Below are 27,693 nucleotides of genomic sequence, written 5' to 3' on the forward strand. Positions count from 1 at the left end.
AGTATTTTGACTGCTTATGTTGGGAGGGTCATTGAAAGTATCTAATTTTCCAGCTGCTGGAAATGCAAGTTCCCCAGTCACTCTCCAATCCACTCCAGGCTGGCTCCCCTCCCACTCCACTGAAGTTGTTCTTTTCTGTAACCTCCACGTTGCCAAGTCCAGCGGTCTTCCTCAGTCATCTTGTTTGACGTTGATTGTTAGGCACCATTTGACTGGATTGACCATTCCCTCCTTTATAAGACACTTTTCTCTCCTGGCTTCTCTGACACGTTCCCTGGGTATTCTTATCTCACTGGCCTCTCCTTCTTGACCATCTGTCTTCTACACAACTTCTCCTCTCCATCCAGTCTTCTCCAAGGTGGTGTCACATAACCTGATGGCTTTAAATCCTATCTACATCTTGATGATTCTCCCATTTCTATCTCAGGCCAAACTCTCAGCCTGAGTTCTAGATTCATATCCAACTGCTTACTTAGCATCTTCTCTGATAACTAATCATTCCTTTAAACCTAACCTGTCCAAACGTAACACTTGATTTTCCCCTGTAACATCAGGTACTTCCTCCAGTCCCCACTTCAGTAAGTGGCACCCTAATTCACCTTGCTGCCCTAGCCAAGGAAGTAAGAGTCATCTTTTTTTTTGGGCAGGGGGGTTTAATTGAGGTATAACTGACATACAACATTGTTAGTTTCAGGTGTACAACATAATGATTTGTACATGTTGCAAGATGATCATCACAACACATCTAGCCTACATCCATCACCATATGCAACCACAGAATTCTTTTCTTGTGATGAGAACTTTTAAGATCTACTCTTAACAACTTTTGAATGTACAATACAGTATTAACTATAGCCACCATTCTGTACATTACACCCCCATGGCTTGTTTTATAACCAAAAGTTTGTGTCTTTTGAGTAAGAGTCATCTTTTATTCATCCCTTTCCCTCATCTATCACATCCAGTATATCAGTCTTATTGACTCTACCCTCAAAAGACATCCTGAATCTTCCCTTTTTTGTCCATCTCTATAACTACCATCTGAATCCGAGCCATTATTATCTCTAACCTGTACTAGTGAAGTTGCTTTTTTATTGGTTTCCCTGTGTGTGTTCTCGGTCCTCATAATCCATTTTCATAGAGCTACCAGAATAATTTTTTTTAAAAAGCAAAATTAGGTCATGTCAATCTCTTAATTAAAATGCTTCAATGGCACCCTTTTGCACTTTGCACAAACTCCATATGCTTTACCAAGACCTTTAAGCCTTTCCGTACAGGATAGTCTTATCACATTTACTTCTATCTGAAATTAACCTGTTAATGTCTTCACTTATTTATTGTCTGCTTTTTCCCTCTAGACTCAAAATTCTGACTACAGAACAGCTGCCTGTTTTGTTCCCTACCATAACCTTAGGTAGGGATTAATAAAAACCTATCGATCTAATCTTTCATATTCTATAAAGTTCTCTGAATGCTCAGTCTTCATGGCAGAAATAACTTTTCCACATTTGTGCTCGAATAACACTTTGAACACAGCAGGATTATGGTACTCAGGTGTTTAAAAGCTTGTCTCCTCACTAGTGTGAATTTTGCAAGAGTATGAATCACAACATTTTCCTCTTTGAATTCCTAGGGTCTTCCTCACTACCTTGTGAGGAGTAGGTAAACAGATGGGTGTTTACTGAATTAATTCACGCTAATGAATGGTACCAGAGAGTTGAAAAATCATCTTCTAAAATTACTTTCATCAACAGACAAGAAAAACAATCTAAATACAACTTTGGCTCTGGAAAAACAACTAAAACTAACAGCTAAAACAAGCTTACAGTGAACTAAGTATGCCATATTCCTACAAAAAAACTCCTAACAATGGATAGGACAAAAAGAGAGGAAAAACGGATTTTTAGATGAAGATTTCATTTGTTCTCTGGATTTGCCAACCAATTGCAGCTCTGTAGCAACGGCTCCAGAAACAAGCCAATTTCTGGCAGCCACAGGGCCCACTTCAATCCTTGGAATTCTCAGAAATGCTTATCATTGCACTGGGAAGGCAAGGGGCTTCTCTCCTTGTCTTTACGGTGAAGGTTCATTTGGAATCTACTAAATCGATGGCTGAGGACAGAGGTGTCACCTCTGCCCTCGAGATTATTACCAACAGCTCCTTTAGACTGGCTCAGCCCAAGCTCAATCTATTGCCAGAGAACAATGTCCCTTCTGCTGCCTCTGCAGCCGCTAGGACGTGTGGGAAATCAGACGCCTGCATACAGATCTTAGGGCATGGATTAATTCCCCATAATCAGCAAACAATTTTCTAGCAAATCTGATGCCAAAAAACTCTTAAATTAAAAACGCACGTTTCGCTGATTCACTCCATGTGAAGTGTTTCAATGCTTCTGTTGCACTTATGACTGTACAGTAGCTCATCTAATATTATTTGAAGTTGACGGAGACTTTCCACTAGCCCCTTAGGGCCTTTAGTTTTGAGCTGTCTACAGAGATAATTCTTCCGAAGCAGAATAGAATGACTCGTTAGCAAAAACTTTTTGTTATTGTTATTTTCAGAATACTTTTGAGTTCTGCTTTGTTTTTTGTTTTTGTTTTTTAAATAAATGGATTTGTATATAACCCTCTTTTGTGAATGTGTGTGTTGCTCTGGAGTACCCAGAGACCAGGTGGTAAAGCTTTGTTCCTTACCTTTTTAATTCTTCACACACTGGAAAATCTCGACATTTTCCCCAAGGCTCCTTATGTCATGTTCTGCTCCTTATCTCCTTCTGGCAAGTGGGTGGGTATGCTGGTGGGAGTGTGGGCTTGATAAAAACACACACTTGATTAGCGGAGAGAAATGAAGAGCGGTGTTTAAAAGAGGAGCAAAGTAGGATGGAAGAGAGGATAAAAGGGGAGATGGAAATATAAAGAAAACTGAAACATAACGGTGAAAAAACAAAGAATAAACTTGGAAGAAGGGCACCAGGGACTGATTGCTCTTATTAATCTCAGTACCTCCAACCTGTTCCACCCACCACAACAGTCTCTTTCATGGCAACTGGCCAGCTCTCTGAAATGTTTCTGGTTGATAATGGACTCCTTGGACCATTTTCCATTACTCATTTGTTCATCGCCTACACTTTGCAGATGTGTGTGAGGCCAAGTATATTAGTTTTCTGTTGCTGCTCCAACAAAGTACCCTAAATTTAGGGGCTAAAGCAACACAAATTTACTACCTTCTGTGGGTCAGAAGTCTGACATGGGTCTCATGGGGCTGAAATGAAGATATCATTCAGCAGTTCCCTTCTGCGCACTTCAGGGTCGTGTTATCTCCTTGCTCATTCTGGTTGTTGGCCGACTTCAGTTCCCTGCAGTTGTAGGATGGAGATCCGTGTTTTCTTGATCACTGTCAGCTGAAAGCCATTCCCCGTTCTGAGCCACCCCTTAGTTTACAGCCTCCTTCCTCCATCTTTAAAGCCCTCAGCAGCAGGTTAGGTCCTTCACATGTTGCATCTCTCACACTCCATCCATTGTCACAGCCTCTCTCTGACCTCAGCTGGGAAAAATTCTAATAGGTCCTTTAAAATTAGCAGAAGGAGAAAGACAGCTAGAAAACAAATGGGGCATTAATATAGAATTATAGAAGGAATCTAGAGATTATCTTAATTCACAATTTTTAAAATTTCATTAAACTTTTTGAGATAATTGTATTTTTTGAGTGTTTCATGTTGCTCATTAGCTAACCTTGAGATTGAATATTGGTCATTCTCAGATTGAGTACTAATCGTTTTGTATATGCTGGAGCATGAGCAGTTTCTTCATCTATAAAGTAAGTTTTTTGCTATGGGATCCTTTCATCAAATAAAATGTACATGTGAGGAAGGGTGTAGCTCAAGTGGCAGAGTGTATGCTTAGCATGCACGAGGTCCTGGGTTCAATTCCCAGTTCTTCCTCTAAAAAACAAGTAAATAAGTAAGTAAACCTCATTACCTCCCCTCCCTAAATAAATAAATAAAAAGTAAATAAAATTTAAAAATGCGTATGTATTCTTGAGTACATAAAACAGATGAAAGCAGAATTCTCAATGTGGTTTTTTTCTTAGAACTCTTTTTAAATTTCAGAGTTATTTACTTTCAGTTGAAGTACAGTCAGTTTACAATGTTGTGTCAATTTCTGGTGGACAGCATGTTTCAGTCACATATATACATATATATATTCCTTTCATATTCTTTTTCATATAAGTTACTACTAGATGTTGAATATAGTTGCCTGTGCAGACTTCTTGTTTCAATTAAAGCACAGTTTTTATAATTAATCCCATACCCAGTTTCCTCCAATGATAACATTTTTTGTAACTATAGTACGATATCAAAACCAAGAAATTGGCATAGATACGATCCATCTATTCTATTCAGATTTCACCAGTTTTACACGCACTCACTTTTTTGTGTGTTATGTACAGTTCTATGCACTTTTATCACATGTGTAGATTTGTGTGATCACCACCAGTCAAGTTAAAGAATGGTTTTAGCAATTTTTAAAGTAGGTTCTTTGAGCTCTCGGAGTTCCATCTAGGTGCCTCCAGGGATGCTGGAGAGACAGAAGGTCTAGGCCAAGTTAAATGGGATTTCAGATACTTTCTCTTTAAACAAAACAGTCTGCTTTGATCTGTTTTACGTACTCAGACTACATACACATTTTATTTGGCGAAAGGATCCCTTAGCTAGAAGCTTTTAGTTTACAGAGGAAGAAATTGTATGCTGGTGCTCCGGTACGTACACGATTAGTACTCGATCTGCTAAATGACCAACGATTATCTACAAAGCTAGCTAATGAGCAACATAAAACACTCAAAAAAATCCTCTCTTCCCTTCAAACATCAACACTCTAACTTTAACAACCATGAAACGATAATTTAGGATATTTTTTCATCTTAAATATTTGGTTCACCATAGAAATAAATGGTCAGGAGATCATGAACTTTATTTAGTTCACTGTCTGGCACATAGTAATCAGAGTGCTTCAGAGAAATATTTGACTTCAATTAGCAAATATTAGAGTTTGAACAATGGATAAACACACATACATGTATATTTGTCTTCATCTCCTTTTAAATATAGAAGGGAGATGGTTATTTAAAAAGTGCCCCATTCTTCTGTGTTAAACTTTAATGTACAGAATATAGCATACTCTGGACTCTCCACTCAATCTATAGGACTTGAAGATATGTGTTCAGTTCTATGAAAAATTTAAGAGGAATACTCACAAATGTAATCTTTTGGAGGGGAACACCTAGGGTCTGATAGAAGTCACAGGGGAATTGAAGAACAGAACATGAGTGGGAGAACTGGACAGAAGGACACGTGTGCTATAGGAGATCTGGAGGAAACAGCATACCTTTTTTCAAGTATCTAGAAAATATTCCTGTGAAAGAATTATTATTTATCTGTAGAGAAGCACCAATGTGTGAAAGTAACAAAGAAATACATTTTCGATTCAATATATATGAATTGTTTTATAAGTAGAGCTGCTTCAAAATAGAATGGAAGGCCTTACAGAGTAGTAAGCTTCCTGCTATTGAAATCATTCAAGCAGAGGCTTATGAAAAATGGTTTTGAAGGGTTTTTGCACTGGGTTGGAAGTTAGACCTTATGATTTCTAAGGTCTCTTCCTACTAAAGACTGTATGACCCACACAAAAAAAACCCCAAAAACCTCTAACAGTAGTTTAAATCGTGATCTGCCTTCCCGTGTGTGAAAAAAAAAAATCAACTGATTTGTTTACGTGGATAGGATTTCGTATTGGGAAACTGATACAGATACTTAAACATATTCACTTTTTCCAATTACAGATATTTGTTGAGTGCCTCTTATGTGCCTGGTGGTGGTATGTACTGAGGATATTACAGTGAACAGAGATGGGACTTATCTGTATTAACAAAGTAAGTATGAAAGAGATTAATGATACAGAATGGTGTGTTTACATACTTCTATCTTCCAGATAAGTGTGCATCCCGTGTTACTATGAATGAAAAAATCAGTAATTAGAAGAATGTAAAGTATGAAACCTCATTTAAAAACAGCAGTGTAATATGTTAAATAAAGAGTCTAGGAGATGATGTAGAAAATCATATTCGATCAGGCACTAATGACAAAATAGAGAACAAATCATTTAATTTTATTACAAATTTCCAATTTATAACCAAAATATACAACCACTACATTTAAAATCAGTTTGTACACTCACAGTTAAAGTGCTAAGTAAAAACATTTACAAAAACTGACATCAGTCTACTGTAAACAAAATAAATCTACAAGAGCAGAGTGCAAAGCACATCCAGCTAATGTGAAAGTACAGTCCATGCTCTAATCAAGTGTACCTGCCCTACACATATCTCAACAACAGTAACTTTTCCACTCATCGGGAAATGAATGAACAATTTTAAGTACATAGGAAAAGAAACATGAAGAACTAATGCCACGAAATACAAGTCTTTCTTAGCATAAACAATTTCTAACTAGATGTTTATATGATAAAACAAGATTAAAATTTTAAAATCAATTTTGGAATCACCTCATCAGTTTACTCCAGAGAGGATTCGAAAACTAAATTGCTATGTGCTGGCTGTTTAAAAATAATGAAAAAGGAATATGTTTTCTACTTTTATATCTCTTGAATAAAGGAGAAGGTGGTGGCCACTGTTGATAATGGTAACATGAGGAAAGACTTTTTTAAAACAAGAATGGAAGGTGCTTATCTCTAAATTTAGTATCAAGGAGTAGAGCTGGAAGACAGGCTTAGCTGAAGGTAGGCCAGACTGAGCCTGAAACACAGTCAGTCTTAGAAGAGCAGCGTGGGTGATGGGTATCTAGCATGTTCCAGACCCAGCCCTCGAACTGAAAAACATGGGACCAACAAAGCCCTGACTTCACATGACCCATAAAAAGGAATGACTAGCTCCCTTCCTCAAGGTCACTGAAAATATACAGCACTGTCAGACATCAGATTGGTTCAGGGAAAGAGGAGCAGATTCCCAAGTTAGGTCACTTAAATGATGTCTGTCTCAAAACTGTTCCACCAACACTAATTAAATTATTTCCACTTTTGCTTTAAAGCTTAATATTCTACTAATTGATAGTAATCTGTGCTAACAGCAATGTGTTTGTTCCTAATGCAGATTTTTCTTCAGAGAGGTAAACGGGCTATAGTCACTAACACTTTATTCTAAACCAAGATACCTAGGTTAATACTGGAGTGTACTATGTCAGCTCTTGTTGGCTAACCTGTTACCCTTATTATGCACAATGATATTATTTATATGAGGAGATACAGTCTGAGTTTGTCAATCCAATCTTTTACAACTTTCTAGATCATAGCTTTATTTAAAATTGGGGATTTCCTGTGAAGGAGCTTCATATTTTTATATGCTTTTTTATACTCATATACTTTAATTCTTATAACTTGAAATGTAGGTATAATGAAAATCTTTCAATGGCATTCTAAGGCAAGTTTGTTCATTACATACCAGTATTCATTATTTTAGAATGCCTACCAAGAAGATAAAATTCTACAGCTGGCAAAATTTGAGTCCATATTATATACTGGGGGGGGGGGCAGTTATTTTGCCTCTAAATGATATTTACAGGCTAATCCTTTGATATATGACAATATCACAGGTTATGAAAGCTTAAAAACTACACACAGATTTCATGAAAGGCTTATGTATTCCCAAAAGATATATCTTTTCAATTACTTAAATTACTGAAGTCCATTACTGAAGTCATTTTAAGTAACTCTGAAAACCGGGCAATTTAACAATAAAACAAAGCAGAATTTTCTCGATACTATGGTTATCCGTAGTTTTAGTCTCCTTCATAAAGCCTCTGATACGCTGATAAAAAGAGTTGAAATGGGAAGTCAATATATCTGTTCTAAAAAATCTTTTGTTTGGCTGTTTCTTGAATACACACAATGAAATTGCTAGCATCCGATCAACAAAACCAGCAACCTCACACAGCTCAAAATAATATTACCCAACTACGACCACGTAATATGAATCTCCTTGGCCTGATTCTCAGAAAGAATAGTTCATCTACAGGAGAGTTTTCTGCCAAGATGACCATGAAAACCTAACATATGCAACACTGTACAACATTAAGAAAATAAAGTGAAACAAAAAAAGGCTCAAAATAAAATTCACATTAAATAAATGTGAGCTTTGGGTATCACATATTACAGAAAGTGAAATAACTATTAACTATAATAAACTGAAGACATATATACTTGTATAAATCATCCTCCCAATTCACTATCAGATAAAGTACAGCAAAGCTGGCATTTTCTTAATACAAAAATTTTAAATTGGGAGAAACAGCTTCCACAGCTCTTTTAAATAACAAAAATAAGACAATTTAATAGCTTTTGTGTGTTACATGGACTTTTAATTCTTTTTGGGACTGTGCAAAGGGACATCGGTGTTGCTGTCATTATCATGCCAAAGTAAATGTTTAAACTGCTGTCACTCCTTCACATATACAGTATGTTTAAACTTCAATGAAAAAAAACAACTCTCAAAAATATAATTCGTCAGTTGAAAGTAAAAGCAGAAAAGTTGTTTGAAGTTTGTGTTAAAGATCTGTGAAATGGGATAATTCTACACAAGTTAAAATGTCTTAAAAAGATGAATGATAAAGAATTGAGATTTGCTGTGCCAATTAACAGGAAGGTAGAAATAGCACCTGATGATGAGAACTCCCAGACTAATATTTTCACATCAGACAGTCCTTTTCATGATTAAAAAAAATAATTTTACCACACATATAAAAAAAAAAAAAAAGCACAAAGTTTTCAAGTACTTAATCACCTCAGCTCAACGTAAAGGACTACTGTGTTGATTTTATCTCAGAAATATAGAATTATTTCATACTAAATGTTTCTGCTGACAAGAATGGTTCAAAGAAAAATTATCTGAGGCAAGGCTAAGGGAGAGATGGAAGACATTCATAAACTTCCTTTTTAAAATTGGGGAGAGGAGCAGCAGTTAGAGAAACAGAAAAATGGTGGATGGATAAATTAAACATAAATTAAATCACCCTAGGATGATCTGTTTTATCCTGTAGAATATTCTCTTATCAAAACCCAGAAAACACTCCATGAAATGTTTTGACCTCAGGCTCAAGTTTAATAAATGTAATAACAAAACATGCAAAGCCAAAGAACTGAAAATAAAGTTGTTGCTGTTGTTTTTTTTAACAGGCAATCAAAATAGCACTGTAATACAGGCATGTCTGAGTGAGAGAAGCTGGGCATCTAATTTAATTTCTGGAAGTCAGGAAAGTTGCCTGGTCCAGTGAACTGACCAAAGACAAGGAATCAAGTAGAGCTGAAGAAATCATACCAGAAACCAGTATGGCTTCCTGTATCAGCTTTCCTTTAGTCTTCCCTACCCATCAGACACCAGACCCAATACCTAGATTGTAAATCTATAGACCAAAGTGTTCAAGAGATTGATATTAGCTAATGCAGACAAGAAGAACAAAGACAATAATCTTTAAAAGTAACAGGAACCTTCTCGGCCTGATTCTCAGAGGACACAATTAAATCTACAAGATAAACTCTGCTGAGAGAGGGAACTAATGGAATCTCTACATTTTATCACAGAAGGAGGCTTTACAGAAACATCTTCTGCAGAGCCAGAAAAAAAAAATTAAAAATAACAAATCACATTTATCTCTAACAATACTTTAAAGCAGGACATTCACTTGCCCATGGCAATCTGGCAATCTGGCAACTATATACAGCCTAAGAATAAGAATAATTCCTGATCAGAAAAATTTCAATCCACTCCTCTTAAATTCCTTTTATATTTTATAATTATTTTAATGTTGGTAAAACCTAATAGCTATATGGGCCAGTGCTATCACTGCTTCTTTGCTAATTTTAACGTGAATAATTTTTCTTTTTTTTTTTTTCTGTTTTGTTATTTTCTTTTATGTACAGATGCACAAAGCAGGGTCATCAGAAGCCTCTCAGTTCCAAAGATGATAATAGTGAAAGACATTGCGCAGTGACAGTGAATCCTTGGCATATGAAGTAAGATTGTAAATTCAAGCGTCCTTCTACTCCGCCATCTTGCCTCTTCTCCCGTGAATAATTTTTCTACATAGCTAAATGGCTAAATTCATATTTAAGAGACCAAAGATCACAAAATTTTACACGCCATTTTTCCCTGTATATCCGTTTTACGGTGCTTATGTTGGTTCTTTAGGAGACTTTTCCCTTTGGAGAAAAAAAGTCATGTCAATTATTTGTAACCTTTGTTTTATTATCTGCAATATAATTTTACTCCTTTAAAAGTACTTAAAATCATGAATGGAAAACAAAACTAGCAACATGTCTGAATCCTATCAATTTAAGTATAAGTTGCACTAACAGTACAGGCTGATCTAGTAAATATAGTTCATGGGAAGAACAACAAGAATAAAAGTAAACCTAGAATAATGATTATAAAATAGTCAAGGGATAAACAAATCAGAGACAAGTGAAATTTGAGACACTACCTAACCTAATCTCCTTGTTTCTTTCACTTACAGATGAGAAAACTGAGGCCCCAAGAAGTAAAATTCCAGAGTTACACAGCTCATTGAAAAGAGAGGCAAGATGAGAAATCAGGTCTTCTGACACAAAGTTCTGTGGTATTTAGAAATTAACATAATGCATTTACTAAGCAGTAAAAAAACTGCCAACTTAGAAAACAGAAATCATTTAAACTCTAAAACTTTTTCTTTTACGTCAATAAGCATGTCAACAGAATTAAAAAAAAATACTTGCAAGTTAGCAATACAAACAAGCTGACTTGATGACAAAACCCCCAAGTCTATAATAATAATAATTATAATAACGTAGTTCACCCTACTTTGGGAAACATGATAAAATAGCAAACTCGAAAATATCACTTTTATAAATACTGTTACTAGTGAATGATAATTATCGAAATAATGAACACTGAATCTTCAAAATCTGAATTACTACAAGGTAAAAGCTTATTTCTCTTGATTAGGGAAAACTGGTGACAATGGCCAATAAAATGAGAAAAAAATGAACAATGAAATGAAAATGAAAATGTCCAAGAAAGTACATAATAGATTCCCTGAGAAAAGTGATTACTGAAAAAAAAAATACTCTGAAGGAAATCATCCTTCAATGCATTTAAACAGACTGAACTATTCTCTCTTTATAGGAAGTAATGTTGCACTAGTATAGTATTTGGCTAAAATATGAGTGAAGCTTTACTTTCTTTTATCTTTATGGCAACAAAATTTTACTTTCTAATTAGAGACCATGGAGTAAGAGACATCCTTATTAACTTATTATAAATTAACCAAATAGGAATGTCTACAAAGATGGCTGGTTCTGGGTAGACCTTAACATTTTCTTTCCCAGAAGACGTTGGATCCTGAGAGAAAATTATAATCCTATATCAATCTGGCTATTAAAGAAGTATAGGATTTAAATTAGAAAAAACCCCAGGAGACTAATCACAGTCAGATGGAAGGTAAAGGCTGTTTAGTCTTCCTATTCCTTGCACAAAACTCATATAATTAGAACAAAAAAGAAGGGAAGAGAATTAAAATATAGAGAGATGTCAATATAACTTTTTCATATAAAATAAAAATGATGCAAGAGTAATGTAAAAAATTACACAGCTACTAGGAAACATAACTGAAATAAACATACACTTTCTTATTTTAATCAGTTGTGAAAAGGCATAAAAGAAATTTAAAAGAATCATGAGTTCCTTTGTAAATCTAGGTTCTATAAAAATGCTCTTTTGTGTATTTATGTATGGAAAAGAATGGAGAAATCCTTACTTTACACAGTTTAAAAAAATTATATATACAAATATGCATACAATTAAGATAATGCTATGACTTAAAATTTAAAGTTTTGCCATAATGAAAAACCAACGAGTTACAATAGTCACCTTTTAAAATAATCACCTTTTAAAAACTTGTTCTTAATTGCAAAGAATTAGGCACATGAAAATCCTCAAAGGAAAAAAAAAAACAGGGCCTATCCTCCTCTTTATATTTTTCTTATAAATTTCAGTGAAACCAAACTCATATATTTGTATCATTCATTATCAAAGGAAAAATTTAATGGAGATCCCTAAAGTTCTGTTGAAAGTGACCTATAAATTCAGCCATATAAAATCTGAGAGCATACTCTGCTGTAACATCACTAAAGAGTCCATACAATCTAAGGGCATAGCTACTCTTGAAAGAGAACCTCATTTTAAAGGGTTAATTGAATTGTTGATTTAAAGACTGTACCAAATGAACACTGATCTAATTGTCTATTCTGTTGTTATTGCTAAATACAACTGAAGACTATTATCCTTGTTTTCTGTAACCCCAAATTCTAACAAGAACACTATCAGTACGGCAGTTTACAGGTTAAAGAGCACTATAATGACTGTTATCTAATTTGATCCTCATGATGTCCAGTGAGGTAGGTTTCGGGACCTAAAAGTACCTTATTTTACATCAAAGAAGTTGAGACTAAGAGAAATTAAATGACCTATCCAGTTTACATCATAATTATGGGTCTTTTGAATTCCAAGCTCAGTAGAATTTTCATTACACTAGACTATGTTAGTCATCCAAGTATGATGAAATATAAATACACCTTTGGCATGTCAAAAGCAATATAAATATAATCATAATGAAATTTTGGTATATTAATGTTTTCTAAGCTCTAGCCAATGATCCACTGTTTTATCAAAGATTTTTAAGTAGTTCCTTTTATTTCACGGGTATATGGCCTAAACCAATATAGTTACAACTTCAGTTATTTCCAGCTATTATTATCACAAAGAAACTAATGAGGTAGGTTAAAATGTAGTAAATTTTCTAATTTGAAGAAATTCTTAGAATTTTTGTAAGTCTGCTCTAAGAAACAGCTTTAGAAAAAGAAAATCATCATTAATAATGGTTTTCTTGAATATTTATTCACCCAAGTAGTACACAAAGATCTAGCTTCACATAAAACCACCAAGAACCTAAATACTTCTAAGAATTGCTGTCCACCTTTTAAAATTAATATAACGTGTTCGTACAAGTTTGTATATATATTTCTTTAATTAAAATAGTAATATGGACTGTTACTCTAGGCGAAATAAGCTTTACTTGGTGCAATTCACTTATTGTTACTTGCTAAATATTATTCTGGTAAAGCAGAGACTTCATTTCACTTAGTTTAAATTTAGATTCTTCAAACTTCTTTGAAGTGAGACTCTCACTACTAGAGTAAAAGTGAGTTGCATGACATGAGTCATTGACTCATTTAGGTATTTATTGAAAACCTACTATGTCCTCTGCTAGCTGTTGTTTTTAATCAAATGTTCTTTGAATCTAATTATTGTCTTGAGCTTAATATTGTCTTGAATCTTTTGCTTTAATTACTGAAAAAATTCAGTACAGTATTGCTGAAATCAGAATACTTCTCAAAAAACTTTTGGTTTTATATTAACATTTTGGAGAGAACTACTTTCTCAGTTGACAACTGAACAAATAAAATACTAAACATTATCATATGCCAATCACAACACAAATTAAAGTTAAACATATGGTAAGAAAGCTGTTCAGCAGACTTGCTCAAGTTGGTTTAAGTTGGTTGAGACTTGAAATTGTTGTTTTGCTATTATGTCTCTTTAATGAAAAAAAATCTTAATTCGGAGTACTTACTTTGATAAATAACATGGCCGAAACTAAATACTTATTTACTTCTAAACTGTTATTTAAAACAATGGATTAACAATACTAATATTACGTAAATTTTGTGGAGCAAAACTAAGGTACTGAAAGTAACTGAAAGGCCAATATAGCATTTACAAATATATCAACAGTTTAATAGGGAAGATACAAATGAATATATAAAAATCAGGAAGCACAAAGATTTTCATAACGATGTTCACTTGACTGTCTATACAGTTATACAGCCCACTTGTACAAGAAAACCAATTAACATTTTGGCAATTGATAATGTAATACAGATGGTGACGGATGACAACATCTTTGAGCTCAAACTGGTACCTTCTATACTAACTTCTTATTTTTGTGTCTGAATGTTTGTTTTGGTCTCTCATGCTGTTCTCAGGGTGAATTCTCCGACAAAAGCCTCATGAATTACTGACTTATTATAAATGAGTTGTTAAAGTTTGGCCTTCAGAGAAAAAAGTTTACTAACTGTCAGATATGAGAGAATTCAGACTCCTTGTCTTGAGTTCTAACTCCAGTTCAAAGGGGAAAGACAATGAAGATAGAGGAAAAGTAAAACATTTGAGCCAAATGGTCAAATATATCTCATGAAGAATTAATAATAAATATTAAGAAATATGTACTTTGAAAGAAAAAAACATGATACGCAAACAAATTATTATTATCAGAAAACTGACTCTTGTGTCTGATGAAAGCTTCTTTTTCAATACCTAGTTTCTTGGTACTTTTTGTTTTAAAGAAGGAGAGAAAAAAGCACACATGAATTAAACACATGTCAAGGAATGTACCATGGTAGCCCTCAAACAAATCTCTTAAATCGTCAAAAATCTTAATCCCTTATATTTCATAACACTTTACAGTTTTCAAAGAGCTTTCATATGATTTTCCATTTGATCCCTATTTGACAACTTTGTGAGGTAGGTATTTATCTTCTATCTTCATTTACAAACAAGGGAACTGAGGCTCAGAGAGGTTGACTTGTTAAAGGTCAAAAACTAGCATTTGGCAAAGCCAGCCTCTCTGGAGCCTAGAATATTTTTTTAAAGTGTGATTCTTAGATACTTGCATAAGAATCACCTGTGGTATTTCTATAACTACAGATTTTAAAGTCCTACCATCACCTTTGACTTACTTTCGAGAAGAATCTTTAGGAGTGGGGTCCAGAATTCCAATTGTGTATCAGGTAATGATATAAAAGCATAACACTGATTTTCACATGATATAATATGATGCCATCAGATCATCATCAGGGCAAGTTAGTTTAAAAAAGCCTGCAGCCTGGCTGCAAAATAGAATAATCTGGAAAACTTTTTTTTTAAATAAGTACCAATTCTCATCTGAACAAGAGGAAGGTGTTGGGCACCAGAGGTTCCCCAAGTGATTCTTATCTGTAGTCAGAGTTGAGGACAACTAGTTTAAATATGCTTTTCTATATAACAACACATCCAGCATTTTCCAGAATTTTTCCTTCCTTTCTGATCAATTTCATGCCTAATAAAATTTGCAGTTTTTATTGTTAAATTATATAAACATTACAAGACAAAATGTCAAACATTTTTGAGTTGACTTTTTTTAAGAGTAAAAGATACGTCACAGCAAGACTAATCATGCTTCATTTAGCAACAATGATTTTCAAATAACCCAAATTAATCACTACTTTGGACTCAGGTTATATATATTTCAGCTGTAAACAAGAATGATCCAGAATCTGAAAATAAGGGTGTGGGACAAAAGCTGTAGTCTATTGGATATCGGGCAATGCAAAGGTAGACAATCAACTCACTGATAGGAAGGGCCTGGTTACCAAGATCTGGTGGCTTTGGCAAGATCACATCTCACTGAAGAGAAACACAACAATGAATACAGAGGAAACATTCTGCCACTGTAATTATGGTTACCACAAAAAACCTTATAATGTGATACTTATCTTAATACATGCTTCCACAGAACAGATCTGAACATGAAGTTCTCTATGAATCAATACCACTACATGGGAAAAGACGGCTACAAATTAAGTAGTTTCCATCATGCATATGGGTGAGTTACAAAAACACAGCCGGTAAAAGTGATATTTACAAAAGTAATAAAAACAGGATAATTACTGGGAAAAAAATGCCCATCTCCACTTTTACTCCATTGCTGACCCTTCCTGCATTTCTCTGGATAAGGATTATTTTGATAGAATTTCAAAAGAGCCTTCAATAGATTAATCAGATTCTTCTGTTGATTTTATATTCTATTAGCTAAAACAACCTTGCTGATTTATCAAATTCTCCTACAGTTTAAAAACACAGTTCTTTTTCAGTTAGTGGAAAGAAAACTACAAATCTTGCTATTCATCTGAGAAATAAACCTTGCATAGAAAATTTCTTCAATCCTGAAATTTTATTAACAGAACTACCAGAATGTTATCTCATGACGAGCTGATATATGAAACTTCACTACAAAGCAGTCACCACACGTTTAGAATTTTTCTAAATATAAAATAAGTGGGTTTGTAAAAATGCTTACCAGACAAGTAATTTTTCTTCATAGCCTAGAAATAAGAATTATTTATGTGATGATATGATCCTTAACATTTTGGATGCCGTGATGTTCCAAGTTTGATGCAATATAAAAAGCAAAAATTTACTTTTTCAGTGGACACAATCTGCACCTGACTGAAAGCATCATAACGGTGAGTTACAGCAATCAGTCATGCAAAGGCAAAGGGTAAAATCTGCTTTTTAAACAGCACAAGTTTTCCACCTTAGACAGGACAGTTTAAGCACTGGTTCCATCTTCTTCAATAACCCGATTCATACTGGTGCCATGTGTGATGTGGGTCATAGGGTTGTTACTGAGATCTCGGACGCTGCTGTGTCGTGACTGTTCGTTGAGCCGATGAGAACTACTGTGCCTGGAGTGGTCTGTTAGCCGTGACATGCTGCCATGAGGTAGTCTCTCCTCCATTCCTCTGTAACTGCAGGGAGTATACCTAATACAGAAGAGTTTACTTTGAAGTAGGTAACAAAACACACTAGAAAATACTAAAAATTTTCATGAAAATATCTCATTAAGTGAAACGATTGGGAAACTAACAAGTGAAAGCGTAACAACCAACTTTTGATGATTTACACTGTAGAATTATTCACACGGCCAATTAGGCTCAGAATTAAGGGATGCCTTCCAAAAGGACAGAAGCTGAAGTTAAGCAGAGTGGCTGTTCTGGAGCTATGTTAAGTATGGATACTTTTCTCATTCAAATAAATTTTGGGTTATGAAGTGAGTTCAGGAAGAGAAAGAATAAAAATAGAAGAAATATGGCATTGTCCCAGGGAGTCTAGAAGATTGATTATAATCAGTAGTACAGCAAACTCCCATTTTACTAAAAGACTAGGATTGGAAAAGGGAGCATATGAAATTAGAGGAAAAATTAGTATAACCTTTAAAAAAAGTGAGTGAACTGGCAAGCAATGAGGACTAAGTGTGGACAGCTTCTTTCCAGAGCACCCAGTTAACAGCAGAATTAACTACCTGTAAATGGTCTTAATTACTTTCACGAGGGCTTGTGGCTGTGAGGAAGCTATTTCATAGAAGATATATCAGCTTAAATATACAAGTAACAACCTCCTAACACTTTGTAACCCATATTCCTGCAAAAGCAAGTTCTTTCCATACCCTTAGCCCGAAAGGCAGCTTTTGAGTATGTCAACTGGGCTACTTTGCTTATTGCAGGCCATCTTCTTCTCCATCATTGTTCTTATCTTGAAAAGCAGCAATGGGAGCTGTTATATTTTCTTTTGCTGCAATCCTGATTCACTGAGCCCCTATTAGAGGTAAGAACTCACACTCATACACACTATAACACCTATTTATAAAAAGCATTTAATTTAGAGTAACAAATATCAAAGAAAACTTAACTGAATATAATTTATAACCTTATTATACATTACATTTTAAGTAATATTTCTAAAAATAAAGAAGAGGTAGCAGGCCATTCTTTTTTTAAACAGTCATCAAAAGAACTAATCACAAGCAGCTGAAAACCTACTGGCTGTCAAAATGCATTAATTTGTCATTTCCTTCATAAGAATTATAACAAATTTCATAACTCAATATGAATTACTCATAAAATTTAAAGATTTTAAAGACTGATTCATACACTACCAAGGTAATCTGGTTTTATAGCAGTGCTTGTCAAATAATGTTTACATTAGATCAGAGTTTAAAAATTATGTCCTTTGAAAATTACAAAAGAAAGCATGCCTTTTTTTTCCAGTTCAAATAAAGCGAAAAAGAAATTTAAGAATGAAAAGCTACATTTAAAATACTTTAAAAATTTCTCATGTTTTGGATAAAAGAGCACTTAATTCTTATTTATTAAAAGACTTTTCACATTCAGAATATAAATAGTTTTAAATTTGATTTGCATGTTTTGGTAAAATAATTACAATGTTTGCAAATGAAAGTATTTCAGAATGAGCTTGTTATTCTAGTTAACAATTCACTATTTTGCATAATGATTACTGCCCTAAACTGAAAGATTTTACTAAGTATGATTTACCAGCTAATTTGAAGATCTTTCACCTTTCAATGGCTTAATAAATATCTATTTCAAATAAATATGGCAAGTGAAAAAAAGTAAAATATGATGCAGTGTTCTAGGAATGGTATCAAATTAATTAAAAATATGAATTGGGTATTTTCTAAAATGAAACTGAAATCTTTGAGTTTAACAAATAAGACTCAAAGAATGCATTTTTTTCACAGAAAAAAATTATTATATTGAGTTCTTATGTCTGTCTAAGTGAAATATATGGCTGTCCACAAAATTCTAGAATATGAACAACACTGCCCACGGATAATTAGGAATCTACTATGCAGAAAAATATATTTAATGAGTGTTTAATTTCACTTGTATATATGGGAATTATCAAGTTTATTTATCTTTTGACAATCATTTAAACCACTGTGACCATCTACTCTAATACACAGTATGAAAATGTATGTTACATTTTAATACAAGCTTGGGCACACCAGTTAGAATGGTTAATTTGCTACAAAGATAATATGGTGTATTCCTAAGTCAAAATGAAAGAAACTAAAAGACGATTCACTCTTTTTGATTCTCTATACTGTTTGCTACCATTAACACAAGTCATCAAATTCACTGTAGTTTTACCAATATCTCATTATTCACCCCTTAGCTTTCTCTTGTCATGTTACCTACTTACCAACCTAACCACTCATTCTCAAACTTCCACCTACCTACTTATCTACTTCCTCTCCTACAACCTCTCATCTAACTACCAATTACTTACTCTCTTAAGTTTACACACATGTGTAGGTATACTTACCTAAGCCTATTTGATTTCATGTAGCACTGAGATCAGTAATTATCCATCAAGGAGTCTGGACTAGAGTGAGTACTGAGAAGCAGGTATGTGCATGTATGTATGATCTCATAGCCAAGCTACCATGAGATGATGAGAAAACCATGGTCAAAATACAGTGTCAACATACAAACTTAAAAACTGACTGATGCAGAAAGAAATCTCCACGAGATGGCATGCCCACATTATTTCTAAAGTTGTTTGATAGATCTGTCTCCTAATATATATATATATGACTAGCACTGGGCAAGATACTGTCGGGGAATTCAGACATGTCTGTCACCTAGTTCTCATTCTCCAGCAGCTGCACACTTAGCTCAGGAAAGAAAACTATTTTGAAAATAGGTCATATGAAAAGAATGATGAAAAAGCAATTAATTAATTGCCATAGACACGAGAATAGAGCAGGCCTTAAAGGATAGGTATGATTTTAATTAAGCAGAGAAGTGGGAAAAGCCATTACAAGAGGCTGTTATCTATCCCATAGTTTCCATGACACTTTCATATGTCTATAAGCACTTTCTCTGAATCACATGCTAGGCTATTCTTAATGTATTATTATCATTACTGTATTTACCAAGGTTTTGTTATTGGTCTGTTTTTTTTTTATTAAGATTCAAGGGATTCTATCTCACAATTTTAACTACCAACTACCTAATGATTATAAATTTTCTTATCTAAACTCCAACTCCATTCAGATTACAGAAGCTGAAATCCTCCTGTGTTTAACTGCCTTCAGAAAGTCTACTCGATATAAACTTATCTTTTATTACCATTCATTCATCCCATTTATCTCCTCTGAGATATCTTCATGGGCCAATCTGATCTTTCCCTTTTCTAAAGTTCTAGAACACTGATCATCTCTAATACTTACTGTTTTAGTTCTATGCTGGCCTGCACTGTTTTTTAATTGGTTCTTATGTATATGTCCTATCTTTCCTAGAAGGTTATTGCTCCTAGAAAACAGAAATTATACTTCACCTTTCTTCTGTATATCTCTTTACACACAGGATACCACGATGCATAAGAACTGTACTATAAATGTTCATTCCTTATTGAAAAGGGTGAGGCTAATAATGTCAAATATCAAAAAATGCTGAGAGTCAGTTCATGGATTGTGGTATTCACAGAATCTATTCTGTAAGATTCTCTGGTTCCCAACCTCCTTATGAGTGTCTTAAGACTGCTAAATTACTGTAAAAACTTCCCAACTGGGTTTACTTACAATCTCCTCTCCTATGCTGTTGTCAAAGTGATCTAAAATACAAATCTGATTTTATCACCCCAAAACTCAAAGTCCTTTAATAGTTTCTCACTGTTGTAAATAAATTAAAAAAAAACAAACCCCAAACTCCTCTCAGCATGTTTCATGTCCTACGGTTGCCCTGGTACCTAACTACCTGTTTGTCCTCCTTTTCTCTGCATGTGCTGTTTCCTTATCTTTCATTTCCAACTGCCCCCTGTGAACCCTATTCAAAGTAGAAGTGCTGTCTTGTTTGTGAAGCTTTCTCTGACTTTCCATGATGACTCAGATGGCTTTCTTCTCTGGGATCCCAAAGCACCTTGTAAATGATTTTATCATACCCATTATATTGTATATTATAACTGACTGTTTACTGTTCTGTCTTCCATTTCTGTGTCCCTTAAAAGAATGCTGTTCATATACGAGCACTGACTGGAAGGAAAAGGCAGGGAAGAGAAAGGATCTTTAAATGTGGTTTAAAAAAACTGGTTATTGGTCATGTTAGAAGGTATAGTTTAGGTGGGTAAGAATGTGAAAAAGACTAGAAATACAAGGAATGAAGGATGGGACTGGTAGAAAGGAAACATTCAAAATATGCATTTCAAAAATCTAGCATGGAGAAGAAAAAAATGCATAAAAGATAGAAAAAAATCAGTCAAAGAAAGATTCCTGCTTTTTCAAACACAGAGTAGCTGACCAAGTTAGAAGACAAAGGAAAGCAAGTTGAGAGGAAAAATCAGAAGGTCTAAAAATAGAGGAAGTATGGGAGTCATATCCTACACTGGGAGGACAGAGAAGTCTGAGCGAAAGGATGGAATGAGATTGGAAGGATACAGGACAGTTACAGAAACAGAGATGTTTTAAAGTGAACATAGAACACTTTCCATCTTAGGCGTTAGACTTTCATTCTTTCTTTTTCCCAAACTAGAAATCTTAAAAAAAAAAATCTTTGGCACATTCATTCTCTCCAATTGCTTTTAATCCACCACCAACTCCTATCATTTCATTTCTTATTAAATATCTTTCAGATCAGCTCTTCCTCTCTTGCCACTGCCACAGTTCTCCTAGAAGCCTGCATCATCTCTCAACTGAATAACTACAAAGCTTCTAAAAAGTTTCTAATTCTAGTGTCTCCACCATCAAACCTAACAGCCTTCTCCCAAACATTCTCTGTGATGCTTTCTCCCACCATCCTCCCACCAGAATCAATCACTCCTTCCTCCGTGCTACTACACACCTACAAACAGGGGTTGGCTAACTATGGTCCACTGGTCAAATATGGCCCCTTCCTATTTTTGTAAATCGTTTTACTAGAACACAGCCATTTCCATTCTGACTACATATTGTCTATGGCTGCTTTAGTGCTACAATAACAGAAATGAATAATTGCAACAGAGACCATATGACTCAGAAAGCCAAGTTATTTATTAGGTGGTTCTTTTTTTATTTTAACTTCTATATTTCTTTTTTTTTTTTATGTGGTTCTTTATAGAAAAAGTTTGCCAACCTCTGGACTATACCACTATCCTTGTGTTTTACTTTAATTATTCACTTATAATGATAATAATAGAAGTTGATATCAGGTACTTACTGAGATGAGCACTGTTCCAAACAATTAGGTATATTATTTCATTAATTTTTTACAACATTCCTAAAGGGGCAGGTAGTATTACTATTTCCATTTTACAGATGAGGAAACTGAGGCTTACCATTTCAGACCCAGTGCTTTTAACTACAACACAAATACTGACTACATTATCTTTCTTTTTTTTTATTAATTTTAAATTTTTATATAATTTTGAGGTTACACTCCATTTACAGTTATTACAAAACATTGGCTCTATTCCTTGTGCTGTACAATACATCCTTATAGCCTAACTTACACCCAATAGTCTGTACTCCCCTCACCCCTTTAATGCTCCCCTCACTGGATAATCACTAGTTTGTTCTCTGTATCTGTGAGTCTGATTCTTTCTTTTTGTTATATTCACTAATTTGTTGTATTTTTTTAATTTCACATATAAGTGATATCATACAGTATTTGTCTTTCTCTGTCTGATTTAGTTATTTAGCATAATGCTCTCCAAGTCCATCCATGTTGCTGCAATTGGCAAAATTTCATTCTTTTTTATGGCTGAGTAGTATTTCTTTGTATATACCACATCTTCTTAATCCATTCATCTACTGATGGACACTTGGGTTGCTTCTTTATCTTGGCAATTGTAAATAATGCTGCTATAAACACTGCGGTGCATGTATCTTTTAGAATTAGTGGTTTTTTTTTTTTTTTTTCAGATATATACCCAGGAGTGGAATTGCTGGATCATATTGTAGTTTCTTTTTTTTTTAAACTTTATTTATTTTACAACAAAGTTTATTCTAGGAAGAGCAACTCATTGAAAGATGAAACCATTTTAAAATTTACATACATGTACTGTGCACTGTTTCTAAGAACAGTTTAGAGCATTAGCTTTTTAAACTTCACATAGTTATCAAAGGAATAAAGCCAACCAAAGTAAAAACCAACAGAATGCAGTAATCTAATCATAAAGGACAAATGTGCTTACACATATTCAAGAAATCAATTATCTAAGTTATAAATAATAAGTAGTTCATTTGTGTATATTTTTGAACCAGGTCCTGAAGTATTGGAAATAAAAGCAAAAATAAACAAATGGGATATAATTAAACTTAAAAGCTTTTGCACAGCTAAGGATACAATCAACAAAACGAAACAGCAACCTACCAAATGAAAGAAATATTTGCAGATGATGTGACTGACAAGGGACTAATTTTCAAAATACACAAACAACTTACATACCTTAATATCAAAAGAACAAGCAACCCAATCAAAAAATGGGCAGAAGAAATAGAAATCTCTCCAAAGACGACAGACAGATGGCCAACAAGCACATGAAAAGATGCTCAACATCACTAATTGTTAGAGAAATGCATATCAAAATTACAATGAGCTATCACCTCACACCAGCCACGATGGCCAACATTAAAAAGTCTACAATTGACAAATGCTGGAGAGGGTGTGGAGATAAAGGAACCTTCCTACACTTTTGGTGGGAATATGGTAGTTCTAATTTTGTTTTTTGAGAAACTTCCATACTGTCTTCCATAGTGGCTGTACTACATTTATTAAGAACAAAGATCATGCCTAAATCATTTCTGCATTCCCAGAGCCTAGCACAATGCCTGACACAGTATGTATTCCATAACTGCTTGTTAAATTAATCTTACTAAAATAATGACTTTTACCCTGCCTTCTTCCTGATCAATAATACCCTTCAATGACTCCATATTGCTTACTCCATCAAGTCTAAACCCTAAACCCCTCTGACTAATGTTAAGTCTGGCCATAATCTGGGACAACTTTACCTAGCAAAGTCCAAAAAAGGTTAATAATGATGAACTTCTTTTTCAGAATTGGCTACTATTCCTTCTGAAGCTATGTGACTCTAACTCAGCATATGAAATAAACTAAGCTACCAATACAACTCACCTGCCATCACGGGACCTGTGGAGGCTGCCGTGGTAGCTGCTCACTTTGCTGTGGACACTCCCTGCTTTGCTTCTCTGATCATCCACCATAGCCAGTTGCGTTGAAGAAGCATGAGTGGATGTTCCTTGAGTGGAAGTTCCTCTTGATTTTCTTATAATAGGAGTATTTGGATCCCTCAGGAGGGACTGAGCAAAATCAGGTTCCTGAAGTACCTGTCGGCTCTCATTCACTATCCTAGACAACAAAATACCAAGTTTAAGATACAGACTAACATCTCAAAACAAAACAAAACAAAACCCTTTTTGGACAGACATTATTCTTGAAATTAATTGCTCCCCAAATAATGTCTTTAGGACAAATATAAGGTAACATTGTTGACAGAATAAAGAATATAACAAAAGTCTGTGTCAATCTGTCCCCTAAAATGGTATGATGGAAAGAGGTTCATATATAATAAGGAAATCAGGATTTTAGTTCCAATTCTGTCAATAAATGTGATTTTAGGCAAGTCACTATACCCTTTCCTTAATTTTCCTCATCTATAAAATGAAGGCATACAGTTTTATCATTTCTAAAAAGCCCTTTTCAGCTAAAGAAATTTATGATTCTCAAGGACACTGAAGTATTACAAAGATATTACTATAAAGCAGAGAAATTATTTCCCTGCGTGGTTTATAGAAGTAGTGGAGGCCTCATCATGGCACAGACACATTTTTTAACTTGTAAGAGCAGTCGTTTTAAGGCTACAAGTTGATTTTATGACAGAAGCAGTTGTCAAGTGCTGGAATAAACATAAATGGCCATAATTAGAACAAAACATATGAAAAGTTAATTTAAACAAATGTACAATTAACATATTAAAGGCTTAAGAAAAAATTTAAGGGGATGAATTATTATCAAGAGCAAAAATGTTTAACTGCTATGAAAGGGTTAAAAGCAGTTAGATATTTGATGATGAAAAAGCAGTAATTATAAAAAAGCCAACTAAAAAGTTGCAAAGATCACTGTTTCAATTTATGTAAATAGATGACTATGACAATCATATGTAAAGTTAAAATTAGAGAAACAATTTCACTTAAAAAACCTCTAACATGTAAAGATTGGATAGTACGTTGAGAAAGTGCATATATTCCCAGTTTTCAAATTACAAGAGGATTGTTGTTATTGCTGCTGTGTTTAGTGCTGGGGTAGAAGGGCTGAAAGAGGACTGATATTGGTTGGGTACCCACATCGTACCAGGTATTTCACAAATACTCTCCTTTGATCCTCCTTAATAATGTTTTTATTATGGAGATTAATGTTCTAAGAAGATAGTTCCAAACTGGGATAGATATCAATTAAGAATAAATATTGATCCCCATTTTATAGATGAAGAAACTGAGGCTCTAAGGGATTAAAGAACTTTCCAAAAGTCACGCAACAAAAACAACAGTTGAGATCAAACTTAAGGTTAAATACTTTAGAAGTCCATCATAAAGTAATGATAAAACATAATGTTCACATATATCCTAAAAACAAAATGTCAAAGACTAGACAGAAGAAAGAACAAGTCAAAAATAGAACAACAACATTTGTTCTCCTCCCATTAACAGCCCCATTCATATATACACACATCCCAAGTTACACTTGACTGCTGATTTTATTTTCTAAACATTTATAAAAATTGGTTCAAACTGACTACTGGTTATTCCAAAAATTTAATTCACCTTCAAATGGTGAAGGTTTGTCCCCTCATTTTACAAATAAGAAAACAGAGGTCCAGAGAAATTAAGTGATGTGACCCAGATAATTCCAAAAGAATATTTCTAAAAATGTTTCAATCAGTGTCAAAATTATTAGCATAAACAGTCTTAAATATGGCTTCACTTAAGAGGAAGAACACTAATTTGACTAGCATGATTTTAGAAGCCAGTCTCTAGAGCACAGAATAACAGAGGGGTTAAAAGCAAAGACTAGAGGCTAGCGTTGGACTGCTTGGGATTGAATCTCAATTCTACCATCCACTAGCCATTAAACCTTGGTTCTTTGCCTCAGTTTCTTATCTGTAAAACGATGATCTACCTCACAGGATTGTTTAGAAGACTGAACGACTTAATAATATGTAAAAAGCTTAAAACAGTGCTTGAAGTATTAAATGTTCTCAATTAATTGGTTACCATTATTATGATTACTATCTAGTCATTTCTCAAAGGCTAAACCAGACAAATGCTAGAAGTAGCTCTAGAGTGCTCACACTCTTGAGCTCCAGAATAAGGAGCTGCCACTCTAGCAAAGAGCACAGTCCCAGCGTGGAGGATCACAATGACTGTGTTGGGAGGAGATCCATGGTTGCAGAAAACCAAATAGGAGGGTCCTTGGTAGCTGTAACCAGTTTCAAAAGGATTCTGGCCCAACCAGGATCCCCCAAATAACTAACGTGAATCCCCATAAGGGTGGTTGCATGTAGCTCTATCTGGAATTTCTAATACAATCCTATTACAGAATTGTTTGTGTATGCTCCAGAGGTGACCAGAAATGTTTAATTCAAACACTTTCCTTAGCATTGTTTTACTGTGATTAAAACATATTTTAAAATTTCAAAGAATATATAGATAACTCCCCCAAGGAAGAACATTCCACGAAAGCAAGGACTTGGCCTGTTTTGTTTGCTACTGAATCCTTGGTATCCCAAAATAGTTCACTGCACATAGTAAGCATTCACTAAAGACTTTCTCAAAGAATTCCTAGGAAATACATTTTTGTTGTTGCTGAATTAATCTTCCCCCTTCTGTCCTTCTCTGCCGTATGAATCTGTATTTAAAGGAGAAATGCATTATCTGGCATCCCTAGTAGAAGTCTCAGATATGGTAATTAGAAATGTGTACTTTTAAATTGTGTTTTTTTTTAAATCTCAATCTAATCTGTATGACAGAAATTGTTAATTACTGATATTACAGAAAATACAGATTTTTGCTTTTGAAGTACTTTACATTGTATAAAAAATTACATTAACCTATGCAAGACACAACAACATTTTAAATATAATCTTAAGACTTTTACTGACTATCCCCCAAAACCCATTTTCCATGGTAAATCTTTCCATTTACTGTAAGTTAAGTTAAATTGTAAGAATATGGACTCCACTAACTTAGAATTTATGATAATTCAAATACAGTTACACATGCAAGATTTACACTTAGTACAAAGTTTGAAATCATTTGTTCCTTTGTGAATACTTCAGGGTCTTATTTTGTATTTTATTAACTATGGGTTCAGAAAATTAAAGATTTCTTAAATATACTCTCAGAAGACTGTTTTGGCAAATTTTACATTTTATCATGACACTAATATGCAGTGTGACCAACAACTACAAATTAAAATAATTTAACATATTTCATTTTATCTACTAATATTTTACTATTTTGGCTTTAAAGTATACTACATGAGAATGGAATAACATGCTATCTCTTTAAATAATTTATGGTGTAACTTGGAAGAACAATGGACAATTGGAAATGGAAGTCTTACCTGATACCTACGTGACTTCAGCCAAGGCACTTAACCTCTGTGTTTTCTCATTTGTAACACAGAGATAATACATACCAGCCCTCACAAAAATGTCAAGATCAAATAAGAATATATACAAAAGCACTGATTTGTTTTTAATTTTAAGAAGATTATAATTTCAACTTTTTAAAACAAAGATTAGCCTTCCCCCAAATATTCTGAATTAGTAAGGAATAGACTTGAAGCCTAGTTCTACTTGGCTATCTTTTCTGAATTAGTTTTTAGCTTTGATTTAAGATATGCTACTGCACT

General features: G+C 34.1%; 1 protein-coding gene across 2 annotated transcripts in view; it reads right to left on the reverse strand.

The window, feature by feature from the left end:
* Positions 1–6,144: 6,144 nt before the first annotated feature.
* FZD3 (frizzled class receptor 3) overlaps positions 6,145–27,693 on the reverse strand; it is a 60,536-nt gene continuing 38,987 nt past the window's right edge. For both annotated transcript variants that reach the window (XM_072952419.1, XM_072952420.1), the window contains 2 exons: positions 23,896–24,129; positions 6,145–16,743 (listed from right to left, as the gene is read on the reverse strand). In XM_072952419.1, coding sequence (XP_072808520.1) covers positions 16,530–16,743; positions 23,896–24,129 — 448 coding nt within the window. In that variant the 3' untranslated portion in view covers positions 6,145–16,529. The remainder of the gene's footprint in view (positions 16,744–23,895; positions 24,130–27,693) is intronic.

Source organism: Vicugna pacos, chromosome 31 (assembly GCF_048564905.1).
Source record: "Vicugna pacos chromosome 31, VicPac4, whole genome shotgun sequence".
Lineage (NCBI taxonomy): Eukaryota > Metazoa > Chordata > Mammalia > Artiodactyla > Camelidae > Vicugna > Vicugna pacos.